Source organism: Sinocyclocheilus grahami, unplaced genomic scaffold (assembly GCF_001515645.1).
Source record: "Sinocyclocheilus grahami isolate Dianchi unplaced genomic scaffold, SAMN03320097.WGS_v1.1 scaffold174.1, whole genome shotgun sequence".
NCBI lineage: Eukaryota > Metazoa > Chordata > Actinopteri > Cypriniformes > Cyprinidae > Sinocyclocheilus > Sinocyclocheilus grahami.
Window position 1 is genome coordinate 599563 of NW_015505353.1, and position 26927 is coordinate 626489.

Consider the following 26927-nt stretch of genomic DNA (forward strand, 5'->3'; position numbering starts at 1 on the left):
GCATGTGTGTGTATTTATATATACATAATAAATATACTCAGTACACACACATACATTACATAAACAAAAACTTTTATTTTGGATGTGATTAATCGTGATTAATCGTTTGGCAGCACTAATTAAAATATAAATGAATTACTTTAAATTGTAATAACATTCCACAATATTACTATTTTTACTGCATTTGATCAAATCAATGCAGCCTTGGCGAGCATAAGAGACGTCTGAATGATAGTTTATAAGAAAAAAATAAAAAAGACTAACAATCCTCCTAAATGTTGTCCAATAGCAAACAACACCACAAATGCACAACTGTAACCAGCAGTAATGGCTACTCAAACTCATTTAGGCTTGTGCAGGGTTTGTTTGCACTTACACATATGCATGTGTACGTGGGTGGATGTATCTAACATTACAAGCGGATGTTGTGTGCCTGTCATATTAGCATTAGTGTGTTTGCTGTTGATTTCATGTTTGCCCAGGAAGAACTAAATAATTATGCAACATGACAGTATGGACTGGCCTTTCTCAGCGGGTGACCAAGCAACAGCTTAGCAAGGTAAAGACAAAGGTAAAGACGTGCACACTGCACTGCTGCCTCTTTCTCTCTGTATCCTCACTGTGAAATTAAAAACAGATATGTAGACACAGCGAACAGCAAGTGCCTTATGAGGCAGAAGAGCGGAGCAGTGAGGCAGAACGCTAAATGTGCCATAAGCACACACCATGCAAATCTCTGTAACATCACTGGACTAAAATACTCTTAATGGCTATATGCAAAGTAAAACCTGTTTTTTCCCCCCTCAAATTTAGAGATAGCAAATGCATAAAAGGGATTACACTTTGTTGACTGTGCACATGAAGGGGTTGATTGGATTTCATGTTCGTTTTTACGATTATGAGGCTAATTTCTGTCCACGCAACCGAGCGCATCTGCGTGTGTGTATTTGTCTGAGCGAGTAGTTGAGCGTGCGCGAGCTAGTTTATTCATCCGCTGTCAGGACCTATAAAGATGGACGCTGTCAGCGTCTGTGCAGAGAGCGAGTATGTGTGTGCGCACAGGAGGGGGACAGCCAGGCGTAATTTTAGCAGATGTTGCCTGACAATGCCAGGGTGTGTAGATGGGCCTCTAGGGAGGAGAGAAGTGGAGTAGCAGTCGGATTCTGCAGTTGCACATTGCAGTCACCACACGGTACACGACACATCGCCCAGAAACAATGACAGCCCACAAGAGTAAAGTGACAGGGGAGAGAACAAGAGAGAGGGAGATAAAGAGAAACGTTTTATGCACCGCTTGGGCCTTTATCAACCTGAGAAAGACCCCAGAGGACAACTTTATATGCTCAGTTCATAGCTCAGAAGACCAAGGAGGTTAGCTTTGTCTCAAATGCAACATAATCCCAACATATATCCTTAGTAAGAATAAACCAGAAAATAAATAAATCACACTGTGAAAATAAGAAAGAATGAAATAAAGAAATATATAAATATATATTTACAAAAATTTAAAAATGTAAATTAAATTTATAACCATTGCACCAGGCTTCAATGTCACATGATTCTTCAGAAATCATTCTAATATGCTGATTTGGTGGTCAAGAAACTTTTTGTGGCTTTATTCTACTACCGTTACAAATACTTTTATTCAGCACAGATGCATTAAAATATTCAAAAATGACAAGATATCTACAACATAAGATTTTCTATTTCTAATAAATGCTGTTCTTTTGTATTTTCTATTCATCAAATAATTCAAAGAATCAAAGTTTTCAACAATGCTAGAATAAAATAGAAACCATTATAAATAACTGAGCATCAATAATAATTGAGCACCAAATCAGCATGATTTCAAAAGGATCATGTGACACTAAAGGCTGGAGTAATAGCTGATAAAAATTCAGCATTGCCATCAGGAATAAATACAATTTTAAAATTTATTAAAATAGAAAACTTATTTTAAGTCAGAATATTTCACAATATTACTGTTTTTACTGTATTTTTGATCAAATAAATGTAGCCTTGGTGAACATTTATAAAAAAACATTTTAAAAATCTTAATTATTCCTATGCTTTGATATCTGCAGCTTGAACTGTTTTGATGGTCTTAACTGGTTCAATAATGGTCTCCCAGCCTAATCAAGCTGGTGTTAATCTTGTTTTTGCAGGCCAGACCATCTGAAAAGTTCCTTTAAAACAGGCCAACAGACAATCTTAGGCTGGTTTAGGTGATTTTACTAGGTAAGTAAGAGTATCCACATTAATTAGTTCTACAGAATAGCTCAGAAAATTCCAAGTGTACGCCAATAAATGTTTGAGTTCAAATTGAGACTTGCCAAACCTGATCACAGTTTGAAACATTTATAAGACCTCTAGAGGAAATATGTGTGTGATTACCGGGTTTTCTGTCCATTGAAATTGCAAAATGATTACTTTCTAACTTTTGGTTAGAAATCTGGCATCTCCATTGATCTCTAGCCAAGCTGCCCTGAAGGCTAACCGGAAACATTTCCCAATTAGCATGTCCTAACACACTAATCACTAATCAGAGACCATTAAAATAATTGTACACATATGCCCCGAGAGAGCCATATGGCTGCATATGAGGCCTCCATCCCAACCGAGCAACAATTGACAGTCGGCAAGTTCTTTAACATTGACCTCAGAGCTGAACTTTGTTAATACTTATCATTAGATCAGCTCAGATAATCTAGATAATGGAGCTAAATGAGAGCTAATGTGTTCGACCTTGATGTCGGGTTAGTGAGAGCCCAAAGACAGGCTCCTTAATGAGAGAGGCTCTGACAGGGAACGTCAGAGTTCCACATAGAGGAACCTTTGTGTTCCCGCTCACCTTTGTGCATGCGTGTCCCCTTATCTTTCCCCCGAAAGCTGGAAGGGCTTGCACATGTGCCTTTGCCGTGATTCTCAAACACACAAGCAAGGCTAGAGTAATTTTCCTTCGCTGAGTGATTTGTACTCTCAGGAATTCACTGATTACAAAGAGGTAAAATCACTCCTTTGTGTGTGCGTCAAAATGGCCATCTACCTGTCTGCCACTGTTGTCCCAGATTTAAGCCCACAGGACGGGCGACGCATCCTGGGAAACAAGCACAGCAGTAACATGGAGGTGCTAAGGGGCTAAAATTTTAAGCAATGTAGTAAGTGACATCTTCATGGTATTACACCATTTAAAATGTAGGAGTATAGCACAACAAGCCTAAAAAAAAAAACATGTTATGAAAAGCCCTGGCAGCTAATTAGAATATTACAACAGTGTGTCATGGGCCAACACAAACAAAAAGACAAGCTTAGTTATGTGTCTCATTAGGTTCACACCTCAAACACTATTGAGAAGTGAAGTAACAGAGCTATCCACAACTCGTTCAGTCCTCTCTTTCCTCAACAAAACTTGTAAACCTCAAAAGGCAAAAATTCTACTTTCCTTCCTTCCATCTCAAACTTTTCCTCTTGGTAAAACTCAGGGAATGGCATTGCACTGACACAGATGCCATGTGTCACTTCCCTCCACTTCTTTTCTTTCTTCCTACCCTCAACAAAACCTGAAGGAAAGCTCAAAATACAAGAAATGTCACTGTCACTTCCTTCCTTTCTTCCATCTATCCTTCCTTCTTCCCTTCCTACAACAAAACTCAAAAGAATGGGTGCAGTGACAGAAATTACCAGTTCCACAGTGGCTGAGAAAGCCCATTTCTGCCACATAGGGGGGGGGGGAAACATATTATGAGATGAAAAGTCAAAATTGAGATAATTAGTCATAATTATGACATAACTATTTTTGTCATAATTTAAACTTTTATCTCATAATTGACTTGCATAATCTCATGTGACTTAGTATTTCATAATTCCGACTTGACGTTATATCATTCGTCATAACGTTTATTTCAGATTCGACATTCATCCATAAATCTCAGTTTAAGTCAATTTGAATTTGTCATCTCATAATTACAATTTAGTATCTCAATTTTAACTTTGTACATCATGATTATGATTTACCAATTCATGGCTTTTTCCTATGTAGCAGAAATATGCACAAGTATTGCAAAGCATGTAAAATCAGTGTGCAAAGAGCATGTGCAATTTAGTGGCATCACTCCAAACGGCGCAATTTCCCCTGCGAAATGCACACAAAAGATGCTATCAGTCTGGGGCTTCTTGCAGGAGTTAGACAAAGCAAAGCTAATGATTCTCCATCTTATCTATGTGTCAAAAAAGACAAGTCAAGGTGGGAGAAGGGAGGAAAAAGGGCTATCATCCCAATTAACAGCGCTTTATTTTGATTAGCCTTGCATTGTCAATGACAACACCTGAATAATGCAAATAAAGCTGGGTGTTTAATATTCCTTTAGAGTTCCTTTGAAACAATTTTGTTTTTCTCTTTTTCCCTTCAGCTATATTCTCTCCAGATGAGTCACGATTATTACTGGCGAGTTTGTTCCGCCTGTTTAACCGCTAAGCAATAGTAGGCACTTATTTATTTAAAGGAGAGAAAGGTGGACAGACTGCTGAGATAAAGATACTACTGAAGCCATGGACTGCTAAAGGGTGACTTGCAGCTGATGTACCGCAGCCTGGACCACAGAACTGTTTTGCATAATTGACTTCACACTTCACAAAATAAGATTCTCGCTCTGTAACAGTCACAAGACCACACCACACAAGACAGAGGAAAAAGAGACACAACTTAGAAGAAATGGACAGCTTCTTGTTTTATCTTCCAACTCCTGTTTTCCTAAACCATGGAAACATAAAAGGACCGACATCCACTCAAAATTACATTCACTAATTCGCAATCACGCTCCGACTGAAGTTTCTACAGCCGGGAGAAACGAGTGGAAGCTAGACAAGCATGCAAAGCTTAAACTCTTTTAACGAATTTAAAAATATGTACGATAACTTTGCTGCCTTGTTAATACCGTGATGCTATATTTTGCATGATATTCCATACCGAACAACGTATAGAAATGAAATGCTATGCATATATACATATAGGAATTGTTTTAAGGCTGCATTATCCCCTTCTTTGGATTTCTGTCATTGAGAGGAAAACACAGGGACAATGACAAACTTAAGGTACAGTAGAGTCTAATATTTAATACAAGTGGATTTTCATGAAAAAATTATAAAGTGGACAGCACTAACCAATGACAGGAGGGAATGTGACCAAATTAATGAATAAATGGCCCGTTTCTTCCATTAGCATGATGCACCATGAAGTGAGTACATGGAAGAATGGTGTGAAATGACGATTTTTAAAAAAAAAATTCAAACACCTTTATCTATGATCCCTCCCAGTCTGTCTTTCTCCCTGTCTCCCCCCACCTGCACTCAGAACAGTCTGTGAGTCAGCACACAACACACACTGGTCAGTCCGTTGCCATGGTGATGGTGCAAGCTGAGGGCAAAATCGACAGCTTTTAAGAAGCGCAGATGCTGCTAGAATTTAAATGGCTGGCAGTGGCAGGAAAGGCTGCATGTGTATGTGTGTGTCTTTTTTGGGGCCCAGATTAGCTGCCGGCATACAAGGAGCCAATCGAATAGTACAAAAAACCTAACAAGACCTCTGACAACCATCCCTTGATCCCATTCCTCAAATCTAAGGATGGGACCCAAAAAAGGGCTTTGATTGAAAGGACCTGTACAAAACGCCTCATTTTCCTCTAGGGTCATTCGGATACGCCAAGTCTACACTGCTCAAATCCTCTTAGAACTTGATTTTGTTCCTGTGACGTGCAGCATGAATGAGAAAAACAAAAACACACATGAAATACAACAAAAACAATGAATGCATTTGTAAAGCTCAGTGACTCAGTGTTTGGCTCGATCCCAGAGGAGCAATGCTGTAAATGTGTCATATTAATTGTGTTAAGACATGGATCACATACGACTGACATTATTGCATGAATACTATAAAACTAAACTTGCTGAATAGTAAAGAAAAATCAATCCATGTGTCTAGCTATCAACTTAGGGAGCTTGAAATAATAGCTGCGGTAATGCAAGCTCATCGACCTGTGCTCACTGGTACCGAAAGAATTTCAAATAGTTTTTGAAGTAGACATTTTTATGGTGTCGGTTAGTAAATAAAAAGTGAATGTTTACTGGTAAAATGGGATATATAGAAAGGGCAATGTCATAAATAAATATGGGAATATGGAAATTAAATACTGTACCTTAAGAATTCATGTCCCCTGGTGAGTAATTTCAATGTACTGTTTCTGTTTAACATTAAATCCACAATGTAACACCTTCACAAAAGTTTTATTGAAAGCCAACTTGCTTTACTTGTAAAAAAATACAAAATACAAATTGCAAATCAACAGAAACAAAATATCACATAACAGAAATTAAACACAAATGGGGATGTCTGCAGCTTTAAATACAGCTCCACAGATGATACACACTCCACACAGAACGCAAAGGGTCGTATACAACTTGCATGCGTATGCTGCATTGTCTGTAAACTAGCCGCTCCTGCCGGACATCCTTTCAACATTGCATCTTTTCAGCATAACAACACACGTTATTATTGCTTTAAATATGAACACATCTCACTTACAACCAGACTTCAAATGTACAAAATGGAAGATGGCGCCACTATCAAAGCAGCTGAGATCTCAAGATATATCTGGTTGGTTCTATTTACACATCTGGTATTAAGAAAGGTTTGGTGTGTTAAGGACGGCTTAAGCAAATTCTTCTATATAAAGCTATTTAGGTTGTTCATCGCCATTCCACAACAGAACAAAACACATCATAAGGGATGAACACACACACACACACACACACACACACACACACAGGACAGCACATATAGCTGGTTATTAACATTCACATTATACAACTTGCATAACAAAAACACTTTTTAAATGATTGTCTCCAAAGGTTTGCTAACACAGTCCAAGAGAAATGGTACTCATTTTTGGTTTTCTTGTTCAGTACTAGAGAAAAGTACTAGAGAAAAGTGATAGAGTTTTAATGTCAAGTAGCTTGCTATTTACAGTGAACGTGACATTTTTCACAGCCTGGTCGAAAATCCCGCAGTTAATAATTCAACAATGTCCGATGGCACACTCTAACGTCTGAAGCTGATTATTAATCTACATTAAGCCAATCCACTTAGTTGTGTACATAACAAAAAGAAGGCACTCTTTGCATGCACAATCAATGAAGCTTGAGAAAGAATAGGGGAATTGCCCGCCATTAATCTGTAAAAATAACCCACTTCAACTCCAACTAAACAGGGTCCAAATAATTAAAGACATTTTTTTAATGCCCGCCAAAATGTGCCATGGAAACATTCAAATATGTTGAGCTTACTTGTCCGACCTTCCTGTGTATTTTAACTTACTCAGAGCACAGTTTTCTTTATGAAGAAAAAAAAAATGCTTTTTAGAATCATTTTGACACATTAACAATTGTGCAATTATCTAAAGCTAGCCTAACAATAGACATCAAAGCAATAACGGCTATTATTTGTTGTCTTTCAGAGCAAAAAATAAGGCACATCTCTCTGGTCTAAAGGTTATTATATCACAACTGTGTTTCAAAGGTTTTTGAAAGCAGTTCTGTTCATCTTTTGAGGGGCAGCAAATAAACACTGTCCAGCTGAAAACGACCCTCTCAAAGAATATGGAAATAAGACTGTAGGATTGTCTCCTTCATGTAAATAAGTAGTAATTAAATTAAGTCCTTCAGAGCATTTATGATACTACAGAATTGAAGAAGAAGAAAAAAGGTTGACAAATAAAACAAAAATCTTTCAATCAAATGATGTGCATGGGGTTTGTGATCAGTGCAGCTTTGGTTTGACATTCATTCAGTTCCAGCACCTAATACATGCCCTTAGTCCACACCATGTTGCTGTGATACCCGTTGCTGTGATACCCTGTGCTGTGGTACCCTGGGCTGGGGTACCCTGGGCTTTGGTACCCTGTGCTGTGGTACCCTGCCATGCTTTCGAAGTCGTCTCCTACCTGTTTGGTGCTATATTTTGAAGAGTTGGCCTTGTAGCTGTAATCCGAATACTGGTCTGAGCCTGTTGAGTTGTTGTCCCCGGTTCCTACAAAGGTGTTGGTGGCCGGCAGGTCCTGCACTGCCTGGTGTTTCTTTGAGGCAGAAGGTGACTGAGGTTGGAGCTGAATGGATGGTAGAGGAGAATTAGACCGATAGTGTCGCCCCAGGTCTGGGCTCCCAGGGGGATAGTTGAGCGGCAGGTGAATCCTAGGGCTATCGTTGACGCTATCATTCATGAGGTTGAACTTTAGGCCTTTCTGGAGACTCCCCCCCTCATCCTCCTCAGATGGGTTGGCAGGCTTTGGAGCTTTGCTTTTCTTTGCCTTCTTGTTCTTGTTGCTCTTAGGTCCTGGTTTGGGGGCATAGAGGTCTTTGGTCTCCTTCTTGCCTGCCTGGTAGCCACTTTTATTCTCCTTCAGCACGACATGCCTGATGATCATAGCCACTGCAATGATTAGAACGACCACACAAAAGCCACCCAAGACTGCAAAAATAATGCTACTTTGCTGGTCTCGAGAATAATCGGGATCTCCTGCAATGTCCATTTCAAGTGGCGTATAAAGACTGTGTCCAACAAGTCCTTCGACGTGGGAGACATTGCCGATGGTCTCATTGACATAAATGTGAACCAGTGCGGTCGTATGGCGTGGTGGCGCGCCTTTGTCTTTAACTTTTACTACCAGACGGTGGAGACCAATGTGTTTGGATGTGAACTCTTTAGCCAACGTAATCTCACCTTCTGAAGAGATGCGGAACAAGCCATGAGGGTTACCCCCTACAATACTGAACTCCAGCTCCGAATTTAAACCGATGTCCATGTCCTCCGCCTCAACACGTTCTACGTGGGTTTCTGGGCTGGTGCGGGGATCCAAGAACTTGTATGAAGAGTTTGAGGGCTTGGTGACATATGGAGAATTGTCATTCTCATCAAGAACATTAATGGTAATGCCAACATAGGAGGAACGTGGTGGATCACCTCCGTCAACAGCTTTAAGTCGGAAACTGTAGGTGCTCTCCTTTTCTCTGTCGAAGGAAATAGTTGAAAGTATGGTGTACGTTCCATTTTGAATCATAAACTTGCCATTGTCTGGTTCTACAGAGAGTTCAACATGAGCATTGTTGCCCTCGTCACGATCGTTGACTGTTACCATTCCAACGGGACTAAGAGGTGGCATGTTTTCTTGGACTGAAAAGCTGTAACCACTGAGCATAAATTTAGGGTCATTGTCGTTCCTGTCGAGCACCTTAACAACAACAGTGGCAGTTCCTCTCAAGCTTGGTACACCTTTATCAGCTGCTGCGACTAGAAATTGATAGTGATCTAATTGTTCACGGTCCAACTGGCTCATGACACGCACTTCTCCTGTGTTAGGGTTAATTTCAAATAGCCCCTCGGGGACCGATCCACCAGCAATACTGTATGTCAGCTCCGCATTAGTCCCACTGTCGGCATCCGTGGCTACCACATCAAGAACCTTGTCACCTGGCTGGTTCTCCTCAGCAAATTCTACCTCATACAAAGAGGGCGAAAAGACCGGGGAGTTGTCATTCATGTCTGTCACTTGCACCTTCAGGGAATTTGTGCTCGATAGTGCAGGGTTGCCAGAGTCCACTGCCACAATTTCAATCCTGTAGTCTTTGATCCGCTCATAGTCCAGCAGCATGGTTGTCTGGAGGAAGTATTTCCTCTTGCGGTCGTTGCCTGTTTCACTAGCTGAACGCAGCTGGAATGGGACATCCCCTGCCACCACACAGGTTACAACTGCATTTTCACCTTCATCACGATCTGATACCTCCACCAGAGCCACAGCTGTGCCTACAGGCATGTCCTCCGATATGTTAGCGACACCATCTTCATGCGTCACAAGGCCAATGCCCCGGATTCTGATTGAGGGTGCATTGTCATTCAGGTCCTTCACTGTAATAGTCACAAGGGCTTTGGAGCTCTTCGATTGTGGACCATTGTCTTTAGCTTGGACGTAGAACTTGAGCATGCTGATATCTTCACGATCCACCAAGCCTTTGACGAAAATGGTGCCTGTGTTGCGGTCAATGCTAAGGAGCCTTTGGACAATTGGTGATGCCTGGTGGAGGCTGTAGGTCACCTCTCCATTGGGTCCCATGTCAGAGTCATTGGCCTTCACCTAAATCAACACAAAACAAAATTAAACTAAGCAAAGCACCGAAACATTAATTTACAAAATAATCACAGGTTTATACATCAATGTCAAAACAGAAGTTAAAATGCTTGGTCAGGACCATCAAAAATGGATAAAGATCATTGTAAGTAGCAATGAATTAGCATGCCAAAAAATGCTTTACACACTTAAAAAAATACCCTAAACTCATCCAAGAATTACATCAGCCTAATTAATAAATTAACTGAATTTTCTTGGAATTTAAAATAAAGCACAGCTCATTTGATTCCAGAAAACAGCTTGCTCATTCACTAGTTAGTAATACCATAATGCTGTTATTATTCAATTTTCAGTACATAAGGAGAGAAATGAGAAATGCACTTACTCGGAAGGGTTAAATATGATTGGGTTGTGTTTTGTGTCAAGTTAAATTCTCCAAAATTAGCTGTATTTTGCTAGATTAAGTTAATTTGAGACATCACTTAAGTTACTCAGTCTTGGCAGATATTTCTATAAATTTTACTGGTCTATCGTGAACCTGGGAATAATTTTAAACGGCTCTAAATCGAAGTGTGGCTTGATTAAAGCTTTCAAACAAGAATCCCTTGTTCCTGTTACATCCTCTCCTCTTTTCGTCCTTGGCTGTGTATGAAACATGCATGGTGTTTCAGTCCATGTATTACAGCGAACAGCCTTAATCTGAAGCAGTCATAAGATTATTCATGGTGCTTAAGTTATTATTGCTCTATATGAGTCACTCCATTTCATCCTCCATGCAAACTGGGAATTTATTTCATTTAATGTATTTGAAGAGCATTTCTCTAAACAAGCTGAAACACTCCATCAACATTTACAACCCTCTGAAATTACAAAATTAAGCTGTTTTAATACCACTACTGCTTATTTACTTTGGCTTCAAAGGATGCTTATGAGGACTGAGAGGAAAATAAAATCTTATGACATGCTCTTTGAATACAACTTGGTTGCAAAAATTAATTGTTGACTGAGAGATTAACAGTCATTAATACATTTTTTTGCCTGGACACTTGCCTCAGATTGATCTTGGAAAGCTTCCAGCCTTCACGGCTATCCTAATCTTAGCAGTGCTTTCTTTTCCACAACAATTCAACATGTAATTCTCACCGCCAGTCAATACCTCTCTCCTGTTTTGTAAAGCTTGTATTTAAAGGGACCATGAGGGATCAATCGATTGCCTGAGAAAATATGATTTGGCTTTCCCATTTTTTCCGCTTTAACCCTGTTGTGTGGGAACAGAGGCTAAAGCCCATCGGGATAACTGAGACTTCCATTTACAAGAGCTTGTCAGGTTCTGTATGTGGCTATTGCCATGCTGTCAAATCAGCTCCTCTATTACTTATTGCTCAATCTAAAGGTTTATCATAGCATATACTTCCTTACAGGTGAGGTTGAGACACTTGTGTCATTACATATTTACTTCATTCATATTTTATATAATAAACATTAAATATACATAAATAGTCACTGTATAAAAGTATTACATTAAAATATAATAATAATTATAATAATAATTTATTATGAATTCAGCAGACACATTCATGCAACGTGAAATACAATGCATTCAAAGCATATGTAATTTTCCAGACTTTAGCTTTAAATTACATTTGTTTAGTTTTAGATAGAAAGTATGATGTAAAAAAATAGATTACTTACTTGTAGAACAGAATGACCCACTGGGCTGTTTTCAGGGAGCTCACCCTCATAATGTGACTTCTCAAATTTGGGCACGTTGTCATTGGCATCTGTAATGGTGATCCTGAGCAGGGCGCTACTCTGGCGGGGTGGAGAGCCACCATCGACCACTTTTATGTTGAGGTCATATGAATCTCGCTGCTCTCTATCCAGGTTGCCCAATACAATGAGTTGTGGCAATTTCTCATCTGAGTCTTGCGCCACCTGCAGGCTGAAAAGGTTGGCAGCTTCAGGGCCAGTCGTTAGAGCATAATCGGCAATGCCATTGCTTCCAGAATCCTTGTCAGTGGCCACAGGTATGGCAAAAAGCGCACCGACGTGCGTGTTCTCCGGGATCGACAATGTCAAGACGGGTGAAGAGAACTGTGGAGTGTTGTCGTTCTCATCCAAGATCTCGATGCGGCCTTCGATGAGCCGAGGTCCTGTGCCTTTCATCAGGTCTGTAATAGATACCTCAAATTCTAGGAAACAAGGATCGCCCTCGAAAAGGTTGCGACAGTCCTTGAGAGTCTCACGATCGATCGGGGTCTCTGTGGTGTAGATATCCCCTGTTTTGCCATCCACACGGAGGTAAGGAGCGCCCACCTCAAGCTTGTAAAGGTGACCAGTGTCTGGCAGGCCCTGGTCAGATGCCAGGCTGCCAATCAGTGTGTTAGGCGGCTGCTCCTCGGTCACCTGGTAGATGATGGTGCTGACAACATTTGCAGAGCAACAGAGGAGAAGGAAAATCCACACTAGCATGGCACTCCACCGTGACCACATCGCATTGGCACTCTGGCACATCATCAGTCTGTTGCTGCAAAAGATCAAGCAAACAAACAAATAAGATTAGTGAAACATTCATTCTTCAGACATAATCCTTCAAAGTCTCTGACAGTCCCAAAAAGCCTGTAAAGCGATGGTAGCCACAGAGTTTTATGGTACTGATTCCCTGGGATTTATGATTGATCGCCCCTTCATGTGTTGTAAACCTCTCCTTTTTAGAGGCAGTAAATGTGTCACAAACAGTTACTTGTGTTTGACCTTCATTCTGCAAACTTCACGTCATGTCTAATTCATAAAGACAACATATGTCCATATTCCTGAGAGATGCATTGGCTGACTGACCCTACGAGAGGAGGAAGCTAGCAGACAAGTGATGTCTATTCAAATAATGCTGTTACTCTGCTTGATCTACCTTTTACAAGCTATTGATAAACTGTCTCAGCTCTCATTTCTAGCACCATGCCTGGGGTCAACGAAAGTGTGAAATCCATCAAAATCAACCATAAGACTATTTTTCCCCCGAGGCGTATACATTATTTCAGCCAAGACCAAATAACATTTATATATCTAAAATCATATATCAAAAAATCTTAGGCAGTACAAATCTTAGGCCCATATTACTCTCAGCTTATAGAAATAAATATGTTCTTCATTTTTTTTAATTGTTAGATATTTTAGTTACCTTAGGTCAATTCGTTTTTTTTCTAAAAGCTGTAATTTATACCGTAATACAATTAAATCCAAAAACACAGTAAAACCTGGGGGGCAAAACAATAAAAAAATTAACTAAAATAATTCATACAATTAAATAGGCCTATAAAACCAAATATCTGGTGGTAAATCTTTGGTTTTATATTTATTTTATTATTAAATTATTATTTTATTATTATTTTCAAAAAGTTTCCAGCCCGCTTCCTTCACACACATATCACTGTTTCTTGGAGTGTTTCTTGCCCACTTCCTTTGCAAACGTCTCGTCTTCTCACGGTGTTCTTCTTTTAACTCATATTTTACACAAATGTTTTAGTCTGCAGATAAACAGGGTGTGCAAAGAGACAGATTAGTAGACAGACAAAGAAAGACCACCATGATTTTAGGACCATAGGGGGAAAAACAAAAATGATAAAAAAAAAGAGAAATTAAACCAAAATCATGGTTTCTTGAAAACAGTATCACATGTGAATCTTCCCTTTCATGTCTTTAAGTTACTGAACACATGGTAGAAGAATGTGGTTTTCTAATCTTCCAATGGCCAATTCAGCTGATAGCTATTCACAGCAAATGGCTCCCAATTTGTTGCAACATCACACAACCACGGAGAGGTGAGAGACGGGCTATAGAGGGTGTCTTGACAACAGCCCCCTCCTGCCACTTCACCAAACATTAACAACCTCAGCGTGAGGTACTGCAAAAGAACACGAAAAAGAACAATCAAATAAATAAATCAGATTCCGTTAATCCATCACGTTTAAGGTCATGTTTCCCATTGTGGTAATTGCAGACCACTGTAACATATGTGGAATGTTATCCCACCATGCTCCCCATGGCTAATGAAGCAGAGCTGCTAGATTACTGTCCAGAGGAGACAGACACCTTAACTCGACCCAGCGGTGAACCAATGGGGATGTGAGAGCGCTGCCACCAGTTACATTCTGCCTGTGAATACCAAACCTAAAGAATCAAAATCAGTATTTAAATGTCACCTTCCATGAGGTTGGAAAAAATATAATTGTATATTTGTGGTTTTTAACAAAGTTATACAAAGAAAAATGACTGTCAGCATATTGGTGCAACCATTTGGTGACTAATAGGAAGTGGCTTCTTCCATACACTCATCGGTATTGATTGGTTGTAGTAGTTTAGTGCATGTACCATTCAATATTTTTCCATTAGCAGACACGTGACATAGCGAGCCTTTCACAAACACATTACCAAAGAATGTGTGGTTAGAGCATCAAAAACGGCTAAGGTAACTGCAACAAGCACACGCTCCCCTATACGCTTCAATAAAGGCAGTTTTAATATACACAAATTAGACACCAGTGACTACAAACACACTCACACAACTGCAGCCACAAGGCAACGACACTGTAGGGAGAACAATGCACTAATGAGGCTGAAATGAATGGTGGGATGTGTGACCCTGATCACACATATGATGAGAGCTTGACTCGTTTCTTACTAATTTCACAGTCTAATTCTGAATCTGTCGAGACAGACGACTCTGGCACACTTTCATGCGCCTAATTAAACAGCAATGGAGGCTGGAGAGGTGAAAAATACCTCACCTTTAAAACAACCTATCTCTCATTGTGGTTTCAAATGACCATCTTATGGAGGTGGCATTTCACAGTGATGTGTCAGAGTCTCTGCTGAAGGTGCGTGTTGAATTTTGTACCGTGTGTTGATGAAGAAAAAGGTCAACGTAAAAAAGCAGGGCAGGGACTTCAAAAGCACTGGGTCAAAAATGGCGCTAAAATGCTATTTGTTTAAACAAAAAGGACAAGAACTATATATAAACTAAACCAAAACATCCCATCTTCATCGTGCGCTGGAAAAGTCAATAAAGCTCAAAAACATTCTTGCAACATGAAAAGCGTGTGAATCTGTTTGTTGCGATGAAGGGTTTAAGAAACTCTCACGACATTCACTCTCCAGGGCCCGGCATAAATAGTCTGTGTTAAGGGTCACTGTACGCTGGGAACCCCAATGTGGGCCGTAGTCATCCTTTCCCACACTCTTCTCTGAATGTGAGCCCGCGTGTGCACATATGTATGCGCCTTACATCTGTGGGTGTGTAAAAGTTACACACAAGATCTAAAAACAACCACAGCAAAGGAATGTCAGCGAGTGTTTGCGAGCACAGACTCAGGAAAATGGAAAATCTTAGAGAAAAACATGAAGGTCATGAAAAAAAGAAAACAAGTGAATGTGTTTGAGTATATGAAATTTAAGGGTGGCAATGGCTCGGGCTTTTGGCTAAGAACTCCTCTTTGTAATGGAAATGCATAAGTGCATATGAGTGGCGTGCCTTAACGACAGCAACATTTACAAGACACAGGAGGCCCTAACAGAGTTGAATCAAGCACTGCTACATAGCAGACAGCTTTCCTTTCAGTTGCAGAGAGTTCGCACTTAGCTTTCACACAGGTACACAAAAAGCCTAGCCATTACAATGACAATAGGCCGTCGGTGGGGCTTTTCTTCACCTCCGAGCTTTGATCGTCATCATTACATGGTCAGAGAGGCGATTTATGACAGGCCCTAAATCAACACGCACCGTCCACCTCTCTAATAATGTCTTAAAATTCGCCATTGTCGAGCCGCAGCTAAGATCTCCTCACAGGGAGACAGGCGTCGCCAGAGTGCGGTATTTATGACTACTGTCATAATCTTGTGAGAATTTATGCTCGGCTCTCAGGCTGTGTAGCCTAATTCATATTGTACTGCTGTGTATAAGCTGGATGTCATTAATATAATCAATAGCTGTGAGTGCAAAGGAAGGAGTGAATCGGCGTTCCCCCTATGGAGTCTAACTGTCTAACTGGCTCTTTACAGATTATTCACAGTACATTTGGCCAGAATTTTCACATCAGCCTTCGGGGGAACGCGGTTCCCCTCTCATTTCCTGTCCGCAAAAACCACATTATGTTCATTTCACACCTGGTCTCTTGTAACAACACCTCCTACATCTCTCTGTCTTTCTCTTTCATACGCACACCATCCTTTTATGCCCTACCGTGCCCTCTCAGAGACGTGCTCATATATATACTGTCGAGAAGGCCATTGTGTTGTTGCGCAGGGGGAGGTTAACAGATTTAACAGGCTAATTACTATTCTAAAGCCTCCCCCGCTGACATGCTTTAAAATTGCTGTATGATTTTCTCTCTCCCTCACTCTCACGGTCTCGCTCTCCTTTTTTCTTCTTTAGAGACTTGTAACAAGGAATTCATCATTGTACCAACGCTCACCCTTCCTCTGCCAGCAAAAAAACCCCATGGGAATGTGAGGATGGCATACCTCTGCCAAGACCCCCCCCCCCCCCCCCCCCCCGCATCCAGCTCAGCATGAAACAGCAAGGTGATTCTAGGGAAAATAAAGCAATAAAAGCATTTACGTAACCACCGTGGCAGGAGTCGGATTCCTGGATGAGGCACAGCGGTGGCACTGCGTCATGGCAACGCACTCAGTCAATGATTGTTCTAACCCCTCCCCATCCCGGTTTCAACACGATAATTAAAGAATTAATTTAAAGCGGTGACATTTATGAGGGTTCAGGAGTCAGCTCTTGTCTGAAGCCAGGAGAATGATTGACTCAGAAGGAAGTGTGAGTGCAGCATCTGTCCTAGGTTAATGGTTAACTCATCCGGCTCAACTGACATTTTAGTGCGTACCTGAAGTGCGTATTCGAAAAATATAGCATAAAAGCCGAATATTTATTTCCTTACTGTTACACGAGGTAAGCCAATAGACTAACCAATTGAATAATGTTGCCGATTAATCAGCAAGAAGATCGAAAAAGTGTGTAGTGACCTGTGAATAAAATGCATTCATACGCGCTCATTCTCATGGAGACCACAAAAACGAATCCTCCTGAAACCACATAAATGAGATAAAATGAAGTAGTTCAGCAGGCGATAAACGCTAACCAACCACATTCTAAACAGTCAGTGTGTCAAGACTTTGATGCCAGCGCCCACAGCAATGAGTTGAGTTCATATGAGCTTTTGTCCTTGGCTGCAGCCATCAAGGCTCTACGGGCCACCAGCTCCACGGTGTTCAGTGACCCGTTCAGGATGGGTGGTCCAAGGCCCCCCTCCCTAGCCAAGTGCGAGGCACAGAGGATTACTTTAATTATTTCATTCAGCCATTGTGGGGCCAGATTAGTCTGCACCCGCTTTCAGATGAGATGAACTGCTGCCCCGCTGCTGTCTACCAAGGCTGGCACACAAACTCTCACACACATTACACACGGCTAAACACACACATAAACATACACACACACACACACACACACACACTGACAGACAAAGACGGGTGGACTGCTACTAATATTATGGGTTAAACAGACCAGGCGCAAGGAGAGGATAACATTTATAAAATTGTAATAAAATTAGCAAAATAGGCATAATATTTGTACTTAATATATATGTATTTATTTTGAAACTATGTCAAAATGGGAAAATAACGAAGGACGGTAAAGCTCAACTCTAGGTTATAGCTTGCTTATTAATCAAAAATATAAAAAGAAAAAGAAAAAAACGATGACACAGTAAAGACTAGAAACTCTTCAAGCATGCATCTTGTAACCTTTGAGTCTTACCGTTCAATTGGGGACAGTACAGTGTATATTGTTGACTAATTCACTACCACTCTGTCCAGCTTCCCTTCATTTACAGTCAAATCTACATGCAATTTGTAGTAAGTGCCAAATTAAAAACATTTACAGGAGGTCACTTGGAATAAGTGAGGTAGCCTACACTTTAAATGTGCAAGCATAATCCCAGCTTTCTAGAATGTTGAAGTTTCGGTTCATTCAAGCGATCACCTTAAATGTGTCTCTCAGTGTGTGCGTGAGGAGTCTCATTTCCTCCCGTTTCGCTGGACTCTCGTACTCAGTGTGGAGCGTTTACGCCCATCAAGTTTACTAAGGGCTGGCTATAATGAGGAGACACGTTGTATCATGATCAAATGCCCGATATGTGCGAATTATTCGATGTCTTTCAACCTTTTATAGGGACGTTCTATAGAAGACTAGCAGGACGCAATTAGTTGAGCCTGACAGGGCACATATACGTCCAAACGCCAACTATAACAAAACTAAAAGGGGTCTTAATCAAAACACTAAAGTTCTTGTTATATATATTCTGAAACGCAAATCTATAATAAAATGATAAAGCATTTATGTGTTGTCAACGTACCGTCCGAAAGGCTCAGCGGTCTACTGTTGCTATGGTTTCCTCCTCAGACAACGCGATTTCTGTTCGCGACTCGCGAGCGTCTATGTGAAAATGAATATGAGCCGCCCTGACTAACTTCTAACTTTTGTGATTACTTAAAATCCCACTGAAACGTTGAAACATGCATGACGACCACAACACTTTGGTTTTGACTTCCTTTGGAAGTACAAATCTTTATAGGTGGTCAGCCGCCCCCATCCCCCATTCGATACATTCAAATCGCATTCACCTATAACTGTCCAGATTGAGCGACGAAAATAGTTTCGGTACATTAAAGAAACGGAGGAGGACAACAAGAGAAGGTGTTCATAATATCCACAGATCAATAATATACTGGAACAGCACGAGGATCTCACTCAAGTGCCTGTGTGTTGTGCTGATGCCTACAGAACACGATCTCGATGAGAGCGGAAGGGAAATGACTTTACCTGCGGATGAACGCGCTCCGACTTAGACCAGGTCATTTGCAAGCCATTGCGGGCTTCTGTACAATATTACATCCGGCTGAACGCTTTGCCTACAAATGAACCACAGAAAGAATCGAGATGTCCGATCACAGCTGGGCGGAATAAAGCTCAAGCCTTGCCGTGTTTTCACACCTGTTTCTCTCAGCCGGACGAACAGGTTTAAAAGCAACCCGACGACGGGAGCGGCCAGAAAGACCGGATTCCGCTGTCGTGAAAGGCAATGCTTTCTATTGTTCAGTAACGATTACTGGTGACTGAGTACAAGAAAAGATATCAGTGCGTCTCGTGAAATGTTGACTAGTCGACATTCTGTGGGTAAAATTAAACGCACTGAGATGGAAAAGTGGGGCTATGTGAGAAATGCGCAAAATCGAGAGCAACAGGTGTTGTGGGAGCGAGCAACAACCGAATAAGAAAACAAACTTAAGGGTTTACCTATACAAGCTCACAACATATATACAGATGCATTAGCTGTCTACTATGAACGGTGCTTATACAAGCGTCGAACAAGTTTACATGCAATAAGCGCAGTTCCTGTGAGGGTTTCCTGTCAGTTTTATTTTTTGTTCATCTATAATGCGCTAATTCTCGAGCGCACTGGAAAGACTTGAATATTACATTTAAGAGTGAGGAATCGATTAAAATCCACGCGAAGATAAACTGACCGGCACTTGAGCTAGTTGAAGATGTTCAATCTCCGTGGATCCATGGGGTCAAAGGGCTTATTTCTATATATTTGGAAATGCAATAGCAAGCGTAGATTGGCGATCGAGTTTCTTGTGTTAAAATCAATAGCAGTAGTGTAGGGAAAACATGTCACATGCGAGCGAATCAGCTCTGAGGACAATCGAGGCCGATGTTAACTTGAGATAGGCTATCGATAAATTCGGGATATTTAAACTGAAGGGTGCCCAGCACTTCACAGTTATTTGCTCAGCGTTTATTATAATGAAAATCAACCTTGTGTCGGGTGATATTATACTTCTGTCGTAATTATGATTTACACACATGCACAGGAAATAAAGAAAAGTATCTCTACATAGCTCCTATTATATCCTCATTTACGGACAACATGAGAGCGCATACATTGGTAAGACGAACAAATGTGCAAATGTATATAATATCGATAGCAAAAATCTCATATACCTTAACGGATAGTTACTCCTCTCAAGCTGTAGGCTAGTCTTGACCGATGGAGTCGGACAGAGAGCCGCGTTCCCTTTGCACGCCACAAATCAAGCGCTTTGGAAATCCAAAATTCAGCACCACCGCAATACTGTCGATACAAAAACAGCACCCTTTTCCGCTGTCAGGTCTCTTGGTTTTCCTTAAAATTCCTCTTTTTGACACGAAGGGTCCGCTAGAACTGTAGCGAAAAGTGTCACGTCAGAAAATAAGAGCGCGCAACTTGGCTGATGGTAGTTATACTCATCAGAGAGAAGTGTCCTCTCTTTGCGCACGAAAGGAAACCCCGAACCAGCGCTACTCCGGACCGGGCTCACAGCATCCAGAAACCTCCAATTCCACACGACAACATCCACCAAAAACTTCAACCTTCAGTCAACAACTGTCTGTGCGTAAAAGTGAAAACAGAAACATCTTCCAAGGCTATGTCCGGTAGTGTCCAGTGCGATTGCTCTCATCACCAGTTCACCATTCAGTGTTACTGAGGACGCCGGGGCTCGCGCTCTTGCCGCAGCTCACCGCGCGCGTGTATACTGTGGATAGCCTATGTGAGAGTGAAGTGATTCCCGACCGATTGCGCTCTCGCTCTCCCCCTCTCTCGCTCGCTCGCTCGCTCAGTCCCTCATACAAGAACATCATTTTAAATCGTCGAGGGCGGAGCTTTGTGAGACGTGCTTCTGTGGACTCCACAACAAAACCTCATTCGTATTTACCCAAACATTACCAAGTGCCAGTGTTTCCATATCCGCTTAAAGCGAACATGCTTGTAGTCATACAGTGCTGTCAAGTGTACAGTTTGAGCTATGCTCTATATAGTTCCCATATCCAAATATCTCTCTGTATATAGATACTTCCCAACTTTATTATGCAAATGAGGATGATGTCCAAAATAGCAGTATCACATTCATAGTGAAATAGTGAGCACTACTTAAATGACAGCTGCACTACCAGGAAAGTTGTTCCACAAGGTTAAATTGTACCTACAAAAGTAAATTGTGTTTGCAGCTGTTGTTAGTACACACTAGGTCAAAAAGCATAGGGGTCAAGGCACGATGACAACATGAATGTAGTATGGCAACGTATTTATACTACAAACAAACAAAATGTGGGATTCATCAGCAGTCAACAAGTTATAGACCACTGATGAACCACTGGGATTTAAGCATTTATTTAAATTGTATATGCAAGATATTTGAATTATTTTTTTGTAGGCTAAATTGATTTAATTCGACTCAATCCTTTTGGTGAGGCATGTCACGTGCACTTGCCTGTTTCTCTTCTGTGATCTGGCAACACTGCCAAGAGGGATACCTCCTAAACTTCGCATGCAGTAAAAACTTTGGGATGCGTCTCGCGACCACACGGAATAAACGATTATTTCCGTCCCCTTTTCAACCCGTGTCACGCTGCGCGCGCATCCCTCGTGCAGGCGCTAGCTTCCTCATGCACACCCCTTACCTGAAAGACATTTTTATGAAGAAATAAAATGATATTAACATAATGTCTACCTTTAAAATATGCTTCTCATTAAGAAACATGCAGACGTTACCGCTGTCACTGTACCATTAAACGACATTATCCTTTCGCCCGAAACTCAAACACAATCGTCACGCTTGAGAGTTGCGATAGCAAGCAGGACTGAGTCATTTACGGCGAAATGTCTCGACTCAGCGCGGTTTTCAATCATTCTCTACTTTATTTAAAAGGGATCATCTGCATCAACACACCATGTGAAATGATATTGTGTAGTTTATCACGCTGTCATGAGGGCACTAAGTAGGAGGGAGAGGGGTAGAAAATCTCAGCTCCATAAACGCCACTGTAGCAGAGCGCAGCAGGAAATGTTCATTGTGCTGTTAGCGGCATCTAGAGGTCACGGGAGGAATAATTATTACACCCACTGTGAGTATACACGGTGGACAGGAGATAAATTGAACTAAGTGTGCTTACCATTGTACTTTTTCTTTCTTTCACAGACAACTAAGCAATTTCACCATCTGGTTACATCATCGATGCAGGTTTCTAGTTACACAGACGCTGAAATGTAGGAACCTGAAGTAGACTGTTTAGAATTGTTTAGTCGGTTAATACAGTTTAAAGGGGGCAAAAACAATTCTCATATTCACTTTAAAAAAATAATAATAACACTTATTAAACATTATTAAAAACATACAAACTTAAGATCATGAAATTCAAGTGTATAGCCTTTCAAACTTAGCAGTGAAGCACATTTTGCTTCAGTATGCTTCAAATATAAGTTTAGAGATACTGTCTATAAACTGTTTCAATTAAATGTCAAGTACAAAGAACTGTTACAATCCACCCTCTAGGTTGTAACACTAGAAAGTATGTGTATTTAAATTTAGTGTTTGTGGTAGTACAGTTTACTTGTTCAAAATATTTAGCCATATATATATATATATATATATATATATATATATATAGTTTTTTGTCCTGCAAAAAGACAAAGATGGTGGCCATTGTGGTGATGACACTCCTGTATCTAATGTTTTTTGTCCTGTTAAAAGACAAAGATGGTGGCCATGGTGGTGATGACACTCCTGTATCTAATTTCTAATTGGTTAAAGTCTTGGTGTTACAAAAAAAACAGTGTTTGCAACACTCCCTGGTCTTATGTAATGCAAAATGAATTAACAAAAAAAAAAAAAATCTTAAAAATTGTATCAAAGGCATACGCTGTCAGACCTTTGTCCCAATACACACTATCTGCAGTAGCCTATAGCTAATACCGACTCAAAGCGGTATAGAGACATTTGACATTTTGTTCAGTTTATTCAGTACAAGACTTTCTGCTAACCCACAGTCAGAGGTTAGCGATTAGTGAGTCAGGCTTTCAAACCTTGGTCACTTCATCTTAAACTAAAAGCTGTGAAAACTCAAAAATCTTTAAAGAGTAGTGGAGTTGCTTTATATATGGAACGGGGGTCTATTCGGTATTTAACAGTAGGATAGAATAGAGACGAGTTGAACATGTTTATGTCAGTCTTGATCCGCAGTTTGTTTGTAGCCTTGGACTGAAAATAATTCAGTTTGAAGTTTATTTAAGAAATGCATTGTAAACTATGAATGCAGTCAGTTACCATTTATATTTACTTTTTTATTTTATATTGTTACAGTATTTTAACACTTTGTTCATTTGTCTGAGGACATCAGCAAAGTCTAGTATCTGAACTTAATGTTTCTGAATAAAATAAAATAAACAAATAAATACATCTTGAGACAAATGGACCAACCAGCTCTTTGCAAATAACCCATCAGCCACAGGGTAATTTTTGCTGACCAGTTTGTATTATTACAACTAATTGCATCATTTGTTGTTAGTATATGTAAATAAGCAAATACGTACTATTTCTCTGCAATACCTGCACCGAGATATCCCTGTTTATTTGTTACTAAAAGTTCTGCAGAAGAACATAAAATAAGAAAAAAAAGCCAGAATTCCCATTGCCATTCTGAGAAGAAAAGTAACTTGCAATCGCAAAAAAAGACAGAATTGTAAGAAAAAAAGTTGGATTCTGTGAGAGTAACAAAAATAGAATTGTGAGACTGTAAACTCATAATTCATAGAAAGACAATTGTAAGATGTAAAATTTATAATTGCAAAAAAAAATAATAATAATTGAATTGTAAAACAAAAAGTCGTAATAACGTTTTTATTCTTTGGAAACTGGCTTCCATAGTTTTCTCTAGCCATGTAGCCAAAAATAAATAAATAAAATAAAATAAAAATTACAGCCAACTTTTATTAAAACTCCATCTTGCCAAGAGTGAATTATTCCTTTAACTGAGTAGCTGCATTGAAGTGGGTTTGAATCATGATATGATTCAGTCTCTCTTCAAAGCTAAATGATTCAGTCCCGCTTCAGTGCGACTCGACTGAGTGTGTTAAACCGGCTGATGGACTGTTCATTTGCAAAGTGCGGATTGGTACCTTTGTCTCAAGATGTAGATTATTTAAATTCACAGACTCGACTTTTCTCATTTCCTCAGACGAATTCCAGGTACAGCACTCTGAAATTAGTTCACCTGCACAGCTGAGCTCAGAGAATGGAAGCCTCACACTTTTCCATCAAAAAAGGGATTGTTTCCTCTTCGTATAACCAGGAACGAGAGGATTATTTGCCACCATTAATAGCATGAAAATGAGCACTTTGTCATTCAGTGAGATGAAGTTGGACGTTTCCTTGTCCGGACAGTAATTTTAGAGGAACGTGAGGCCTATCGTCCTTTTGCCTTTCAGGTGTTTAGAAGTCTGTAATTAATGCATGTTACTTTGAAGCATGGCAGACTTTGAAATTAAGGGTCTTGCCTTGTGGTCAGAGGTGTATGTGGTCTGACAGTGACAGGACAAACAAACGCACATGCACTGACAGAGAAAAAAAAGAAAGGAGGTAAAACGCAGACGCACAGGAGTCACACTTGTGGATGAAGCCACAGGCAGCAGGAAGTGCTTTGAGTAATCCGTACTAATGATACGGTGTACCTGCTAACTGTCAGAAAAATCGAGACAGGCACACACAAATGCACACATACACACTGCTGCGCTCAAGTTTTCAGCTACACACCTTGCTGACTCATTTTGACGTACCGCACAGCCGCACGCATGCATTTTTGCCCTTTGACTTCAATTTCAGCCTAATTTCGATTCCGGTCCACGGTGAGCTTTGACTCTTTGGTATGGGGGAGAAGGCAGAGCAGGCATTAGAGATTTGAATCAGGAAAAAAAACAGCCTAATTTAGCACTGGCCCATGAGATAAGAGCTCCGTCAGCTTATCATAGAACAAACAACCATCAGACCCGATCCCCCTGATACGCCACTGTTATTAACTCCAACAAGAGGATGAATAATTCAACATGTTAATCTCTCTCTCTACACACACACACGCTCCCACACACATTAACATTTCATTTGCAAACACACGTGAATGCATGGACACAGGCAGGCTCATCTAATGATAATGTATATATTTGTGTACCTCTGTGTTGTCTCACAAGTGTTTATGTACATATGTTCATGTGGTGTCAAAGAAGTGGACACTTCACTTTGGTGTGTGCCGTTGTGAACCAGATGAGAGTGACGGCCGTATGTCACAGCTATAATTATGCATGCTGGAAAGATCTTCCTGAAGGTGAAGTGTATCTGGTGCTGCTAATTGCACTGAAATTACGTGCTTTGCCTTCTTTCAAGCAAACATGACACACAAATAGTGACTGTTTCCAAACACTTTTCAAACACTCCGCCTGTCTTTCGTTGTTTGGACATTGCAAACGTCCAAACCCAGTCGGGTCACTTAAACAATCTGAGACTACTGAGATGCAATGAGGTGCATTCAGTCCATTCAGTGTTCACAATATAGTAAGGGATATTTTAAAGTCTGCTAAATTAATAATAGCTAGCAGTTTGCCACTTCAAGTTTGAGCTGACAAAGACATTAATATCTTCTGAACATGGTGATTGCATTTGTAGTTCATCAACAGCTCATTATACACATCATTTTTTTCTGTTATTGTAACTTACAGTAAGTAATTTACTTATTGTCATCACATAGGCTATTGATAATCTTTCAGACAATTTCATAAGATATATGTTGTTACACTGTGAATTGTATATACATGTGTTATTATTACCACCATATTCCTTCCTCTATACATATGAAAATTGACTTTATTACCTATTACAATATTCTGTCAGTTCACACTTAATTTTCCATCTGAGCTTTTAAAGTCCTGCTTTAAAATGCTACTACTAACCAATCCTACCTTAGAAATGTTTAATCTGGTATTTTCTCTGTCAAGATTTGCTTTTTTAACAAGTCTAATGAAGATCTGTGTGCGTGTTAACTAAATGTTATGCAGAGCTGTATTTTCAGTAGCCAATATTCCAGTCTTCAGTGTCACATGATCTTTCAGAAGTATTTCTAATATGTTGATTTGGTACTGAAGAAACATGCCTTATTATAAATTTTGAAAACAGTTGTGACACTTAAAATCTGTGAAAACTGTCACATTTTCCCTTAATGAACAGAAATAGCTAAATAATTGAAGTTATTTGAAATAATAATCGGTTGTGACAATGTAAAAGTATTTTCTGTCACTTTTGAGTAATTTAATGCATCCTTGCAGAGTAAAAAGGCATTCATTTCTTTAAAAAATTGTAATATAATAATAATAATAATAATAATAAATTCTTACTGACCCCAAAATTCTAAATGGTTTGAGTGTGTCATTGTCATTTTTTAAATAAACATTGATAATATCAATAAAAACATCTACATTTGCTTTAAGGTAAGTTAACATTAACACCATTTCATTTATGTATTCATTCAGGTCATTGCAGTGTTGACAGTAACAAAATAATTCACAGTACTACAGTAAATGTGCTGCAGAAACTATAGGAAGAGTTGTGTTCATATACACTGGTGTTATCAATAATCGCTTTCAAATTAGGCTTTTTCTCTTTTCAGATGATGGTGAAAAGCGGTTGCATAAACTCTGATTTACGGTTTTCACAGATTTTAATCACATTACTGCATAATTGAACATAACAATGCTTTGCAATGTCACAATTCATTCTAACTCACATCAGAGTAACATCAATTCGATTTTTACCAGCTTTTTACTGAAG

At 39.9% G+C, this 26927-nt stretch overlaps 1 protein-coding gene and 1 long non-coding RNA gene across 4 annotated transcripts in view; one reads left to right on the forward strand and one right to left on the reverse strand.

The window, feature by feature from the left end:
* Positions 1 to 7835, forward strand: part of LOC107593599 (uncharacterized) — an 11950-nt gene extending 4115 nt beyond the window's left edge. The window contains exon 3 of the long non-coding RNA XR_001610103.1: positions 6278 to 7835. This is a non-coding gene — a long non-coding RNA (uncharacterized lncRNA). The remainder of the gene's footprint in view (positions 1 to 6277) is intronic.
* The window catches only part of LOC107593598 (protocadherin-1-like), a 168375-nt gene extending 147546 nt beyond the window's left edge, over positions 1 to 20829 (reverse strand). For all 3 annotated transcript variants that reach the window (XM_016283376.1, XM_016283377.1, XM_016283378.1), the window contains exons 1-3: positions 20242 to 20829; positions 11865 to 12699; positions 7995 to 10178 (exon numbers count right to left, since the gene is read on the reverse strand). In XM_016283376.1, coding sequence (XP_016138862.1) covers positions 7995 to 10178; positions 11865 to 12689 — 3009 coding nt within the window. In that variant the 5' untranslated portion in view covers positions 12690 to 12699; positions 20242 to 20829. The remainder of the gene's footprint in view (positions 1 to 7994; positions 10179 to 11864; positions 12700 to 20241) is intronic.
* Positions 20830 to 26927: the final 6098 nt, after the last annotated feature.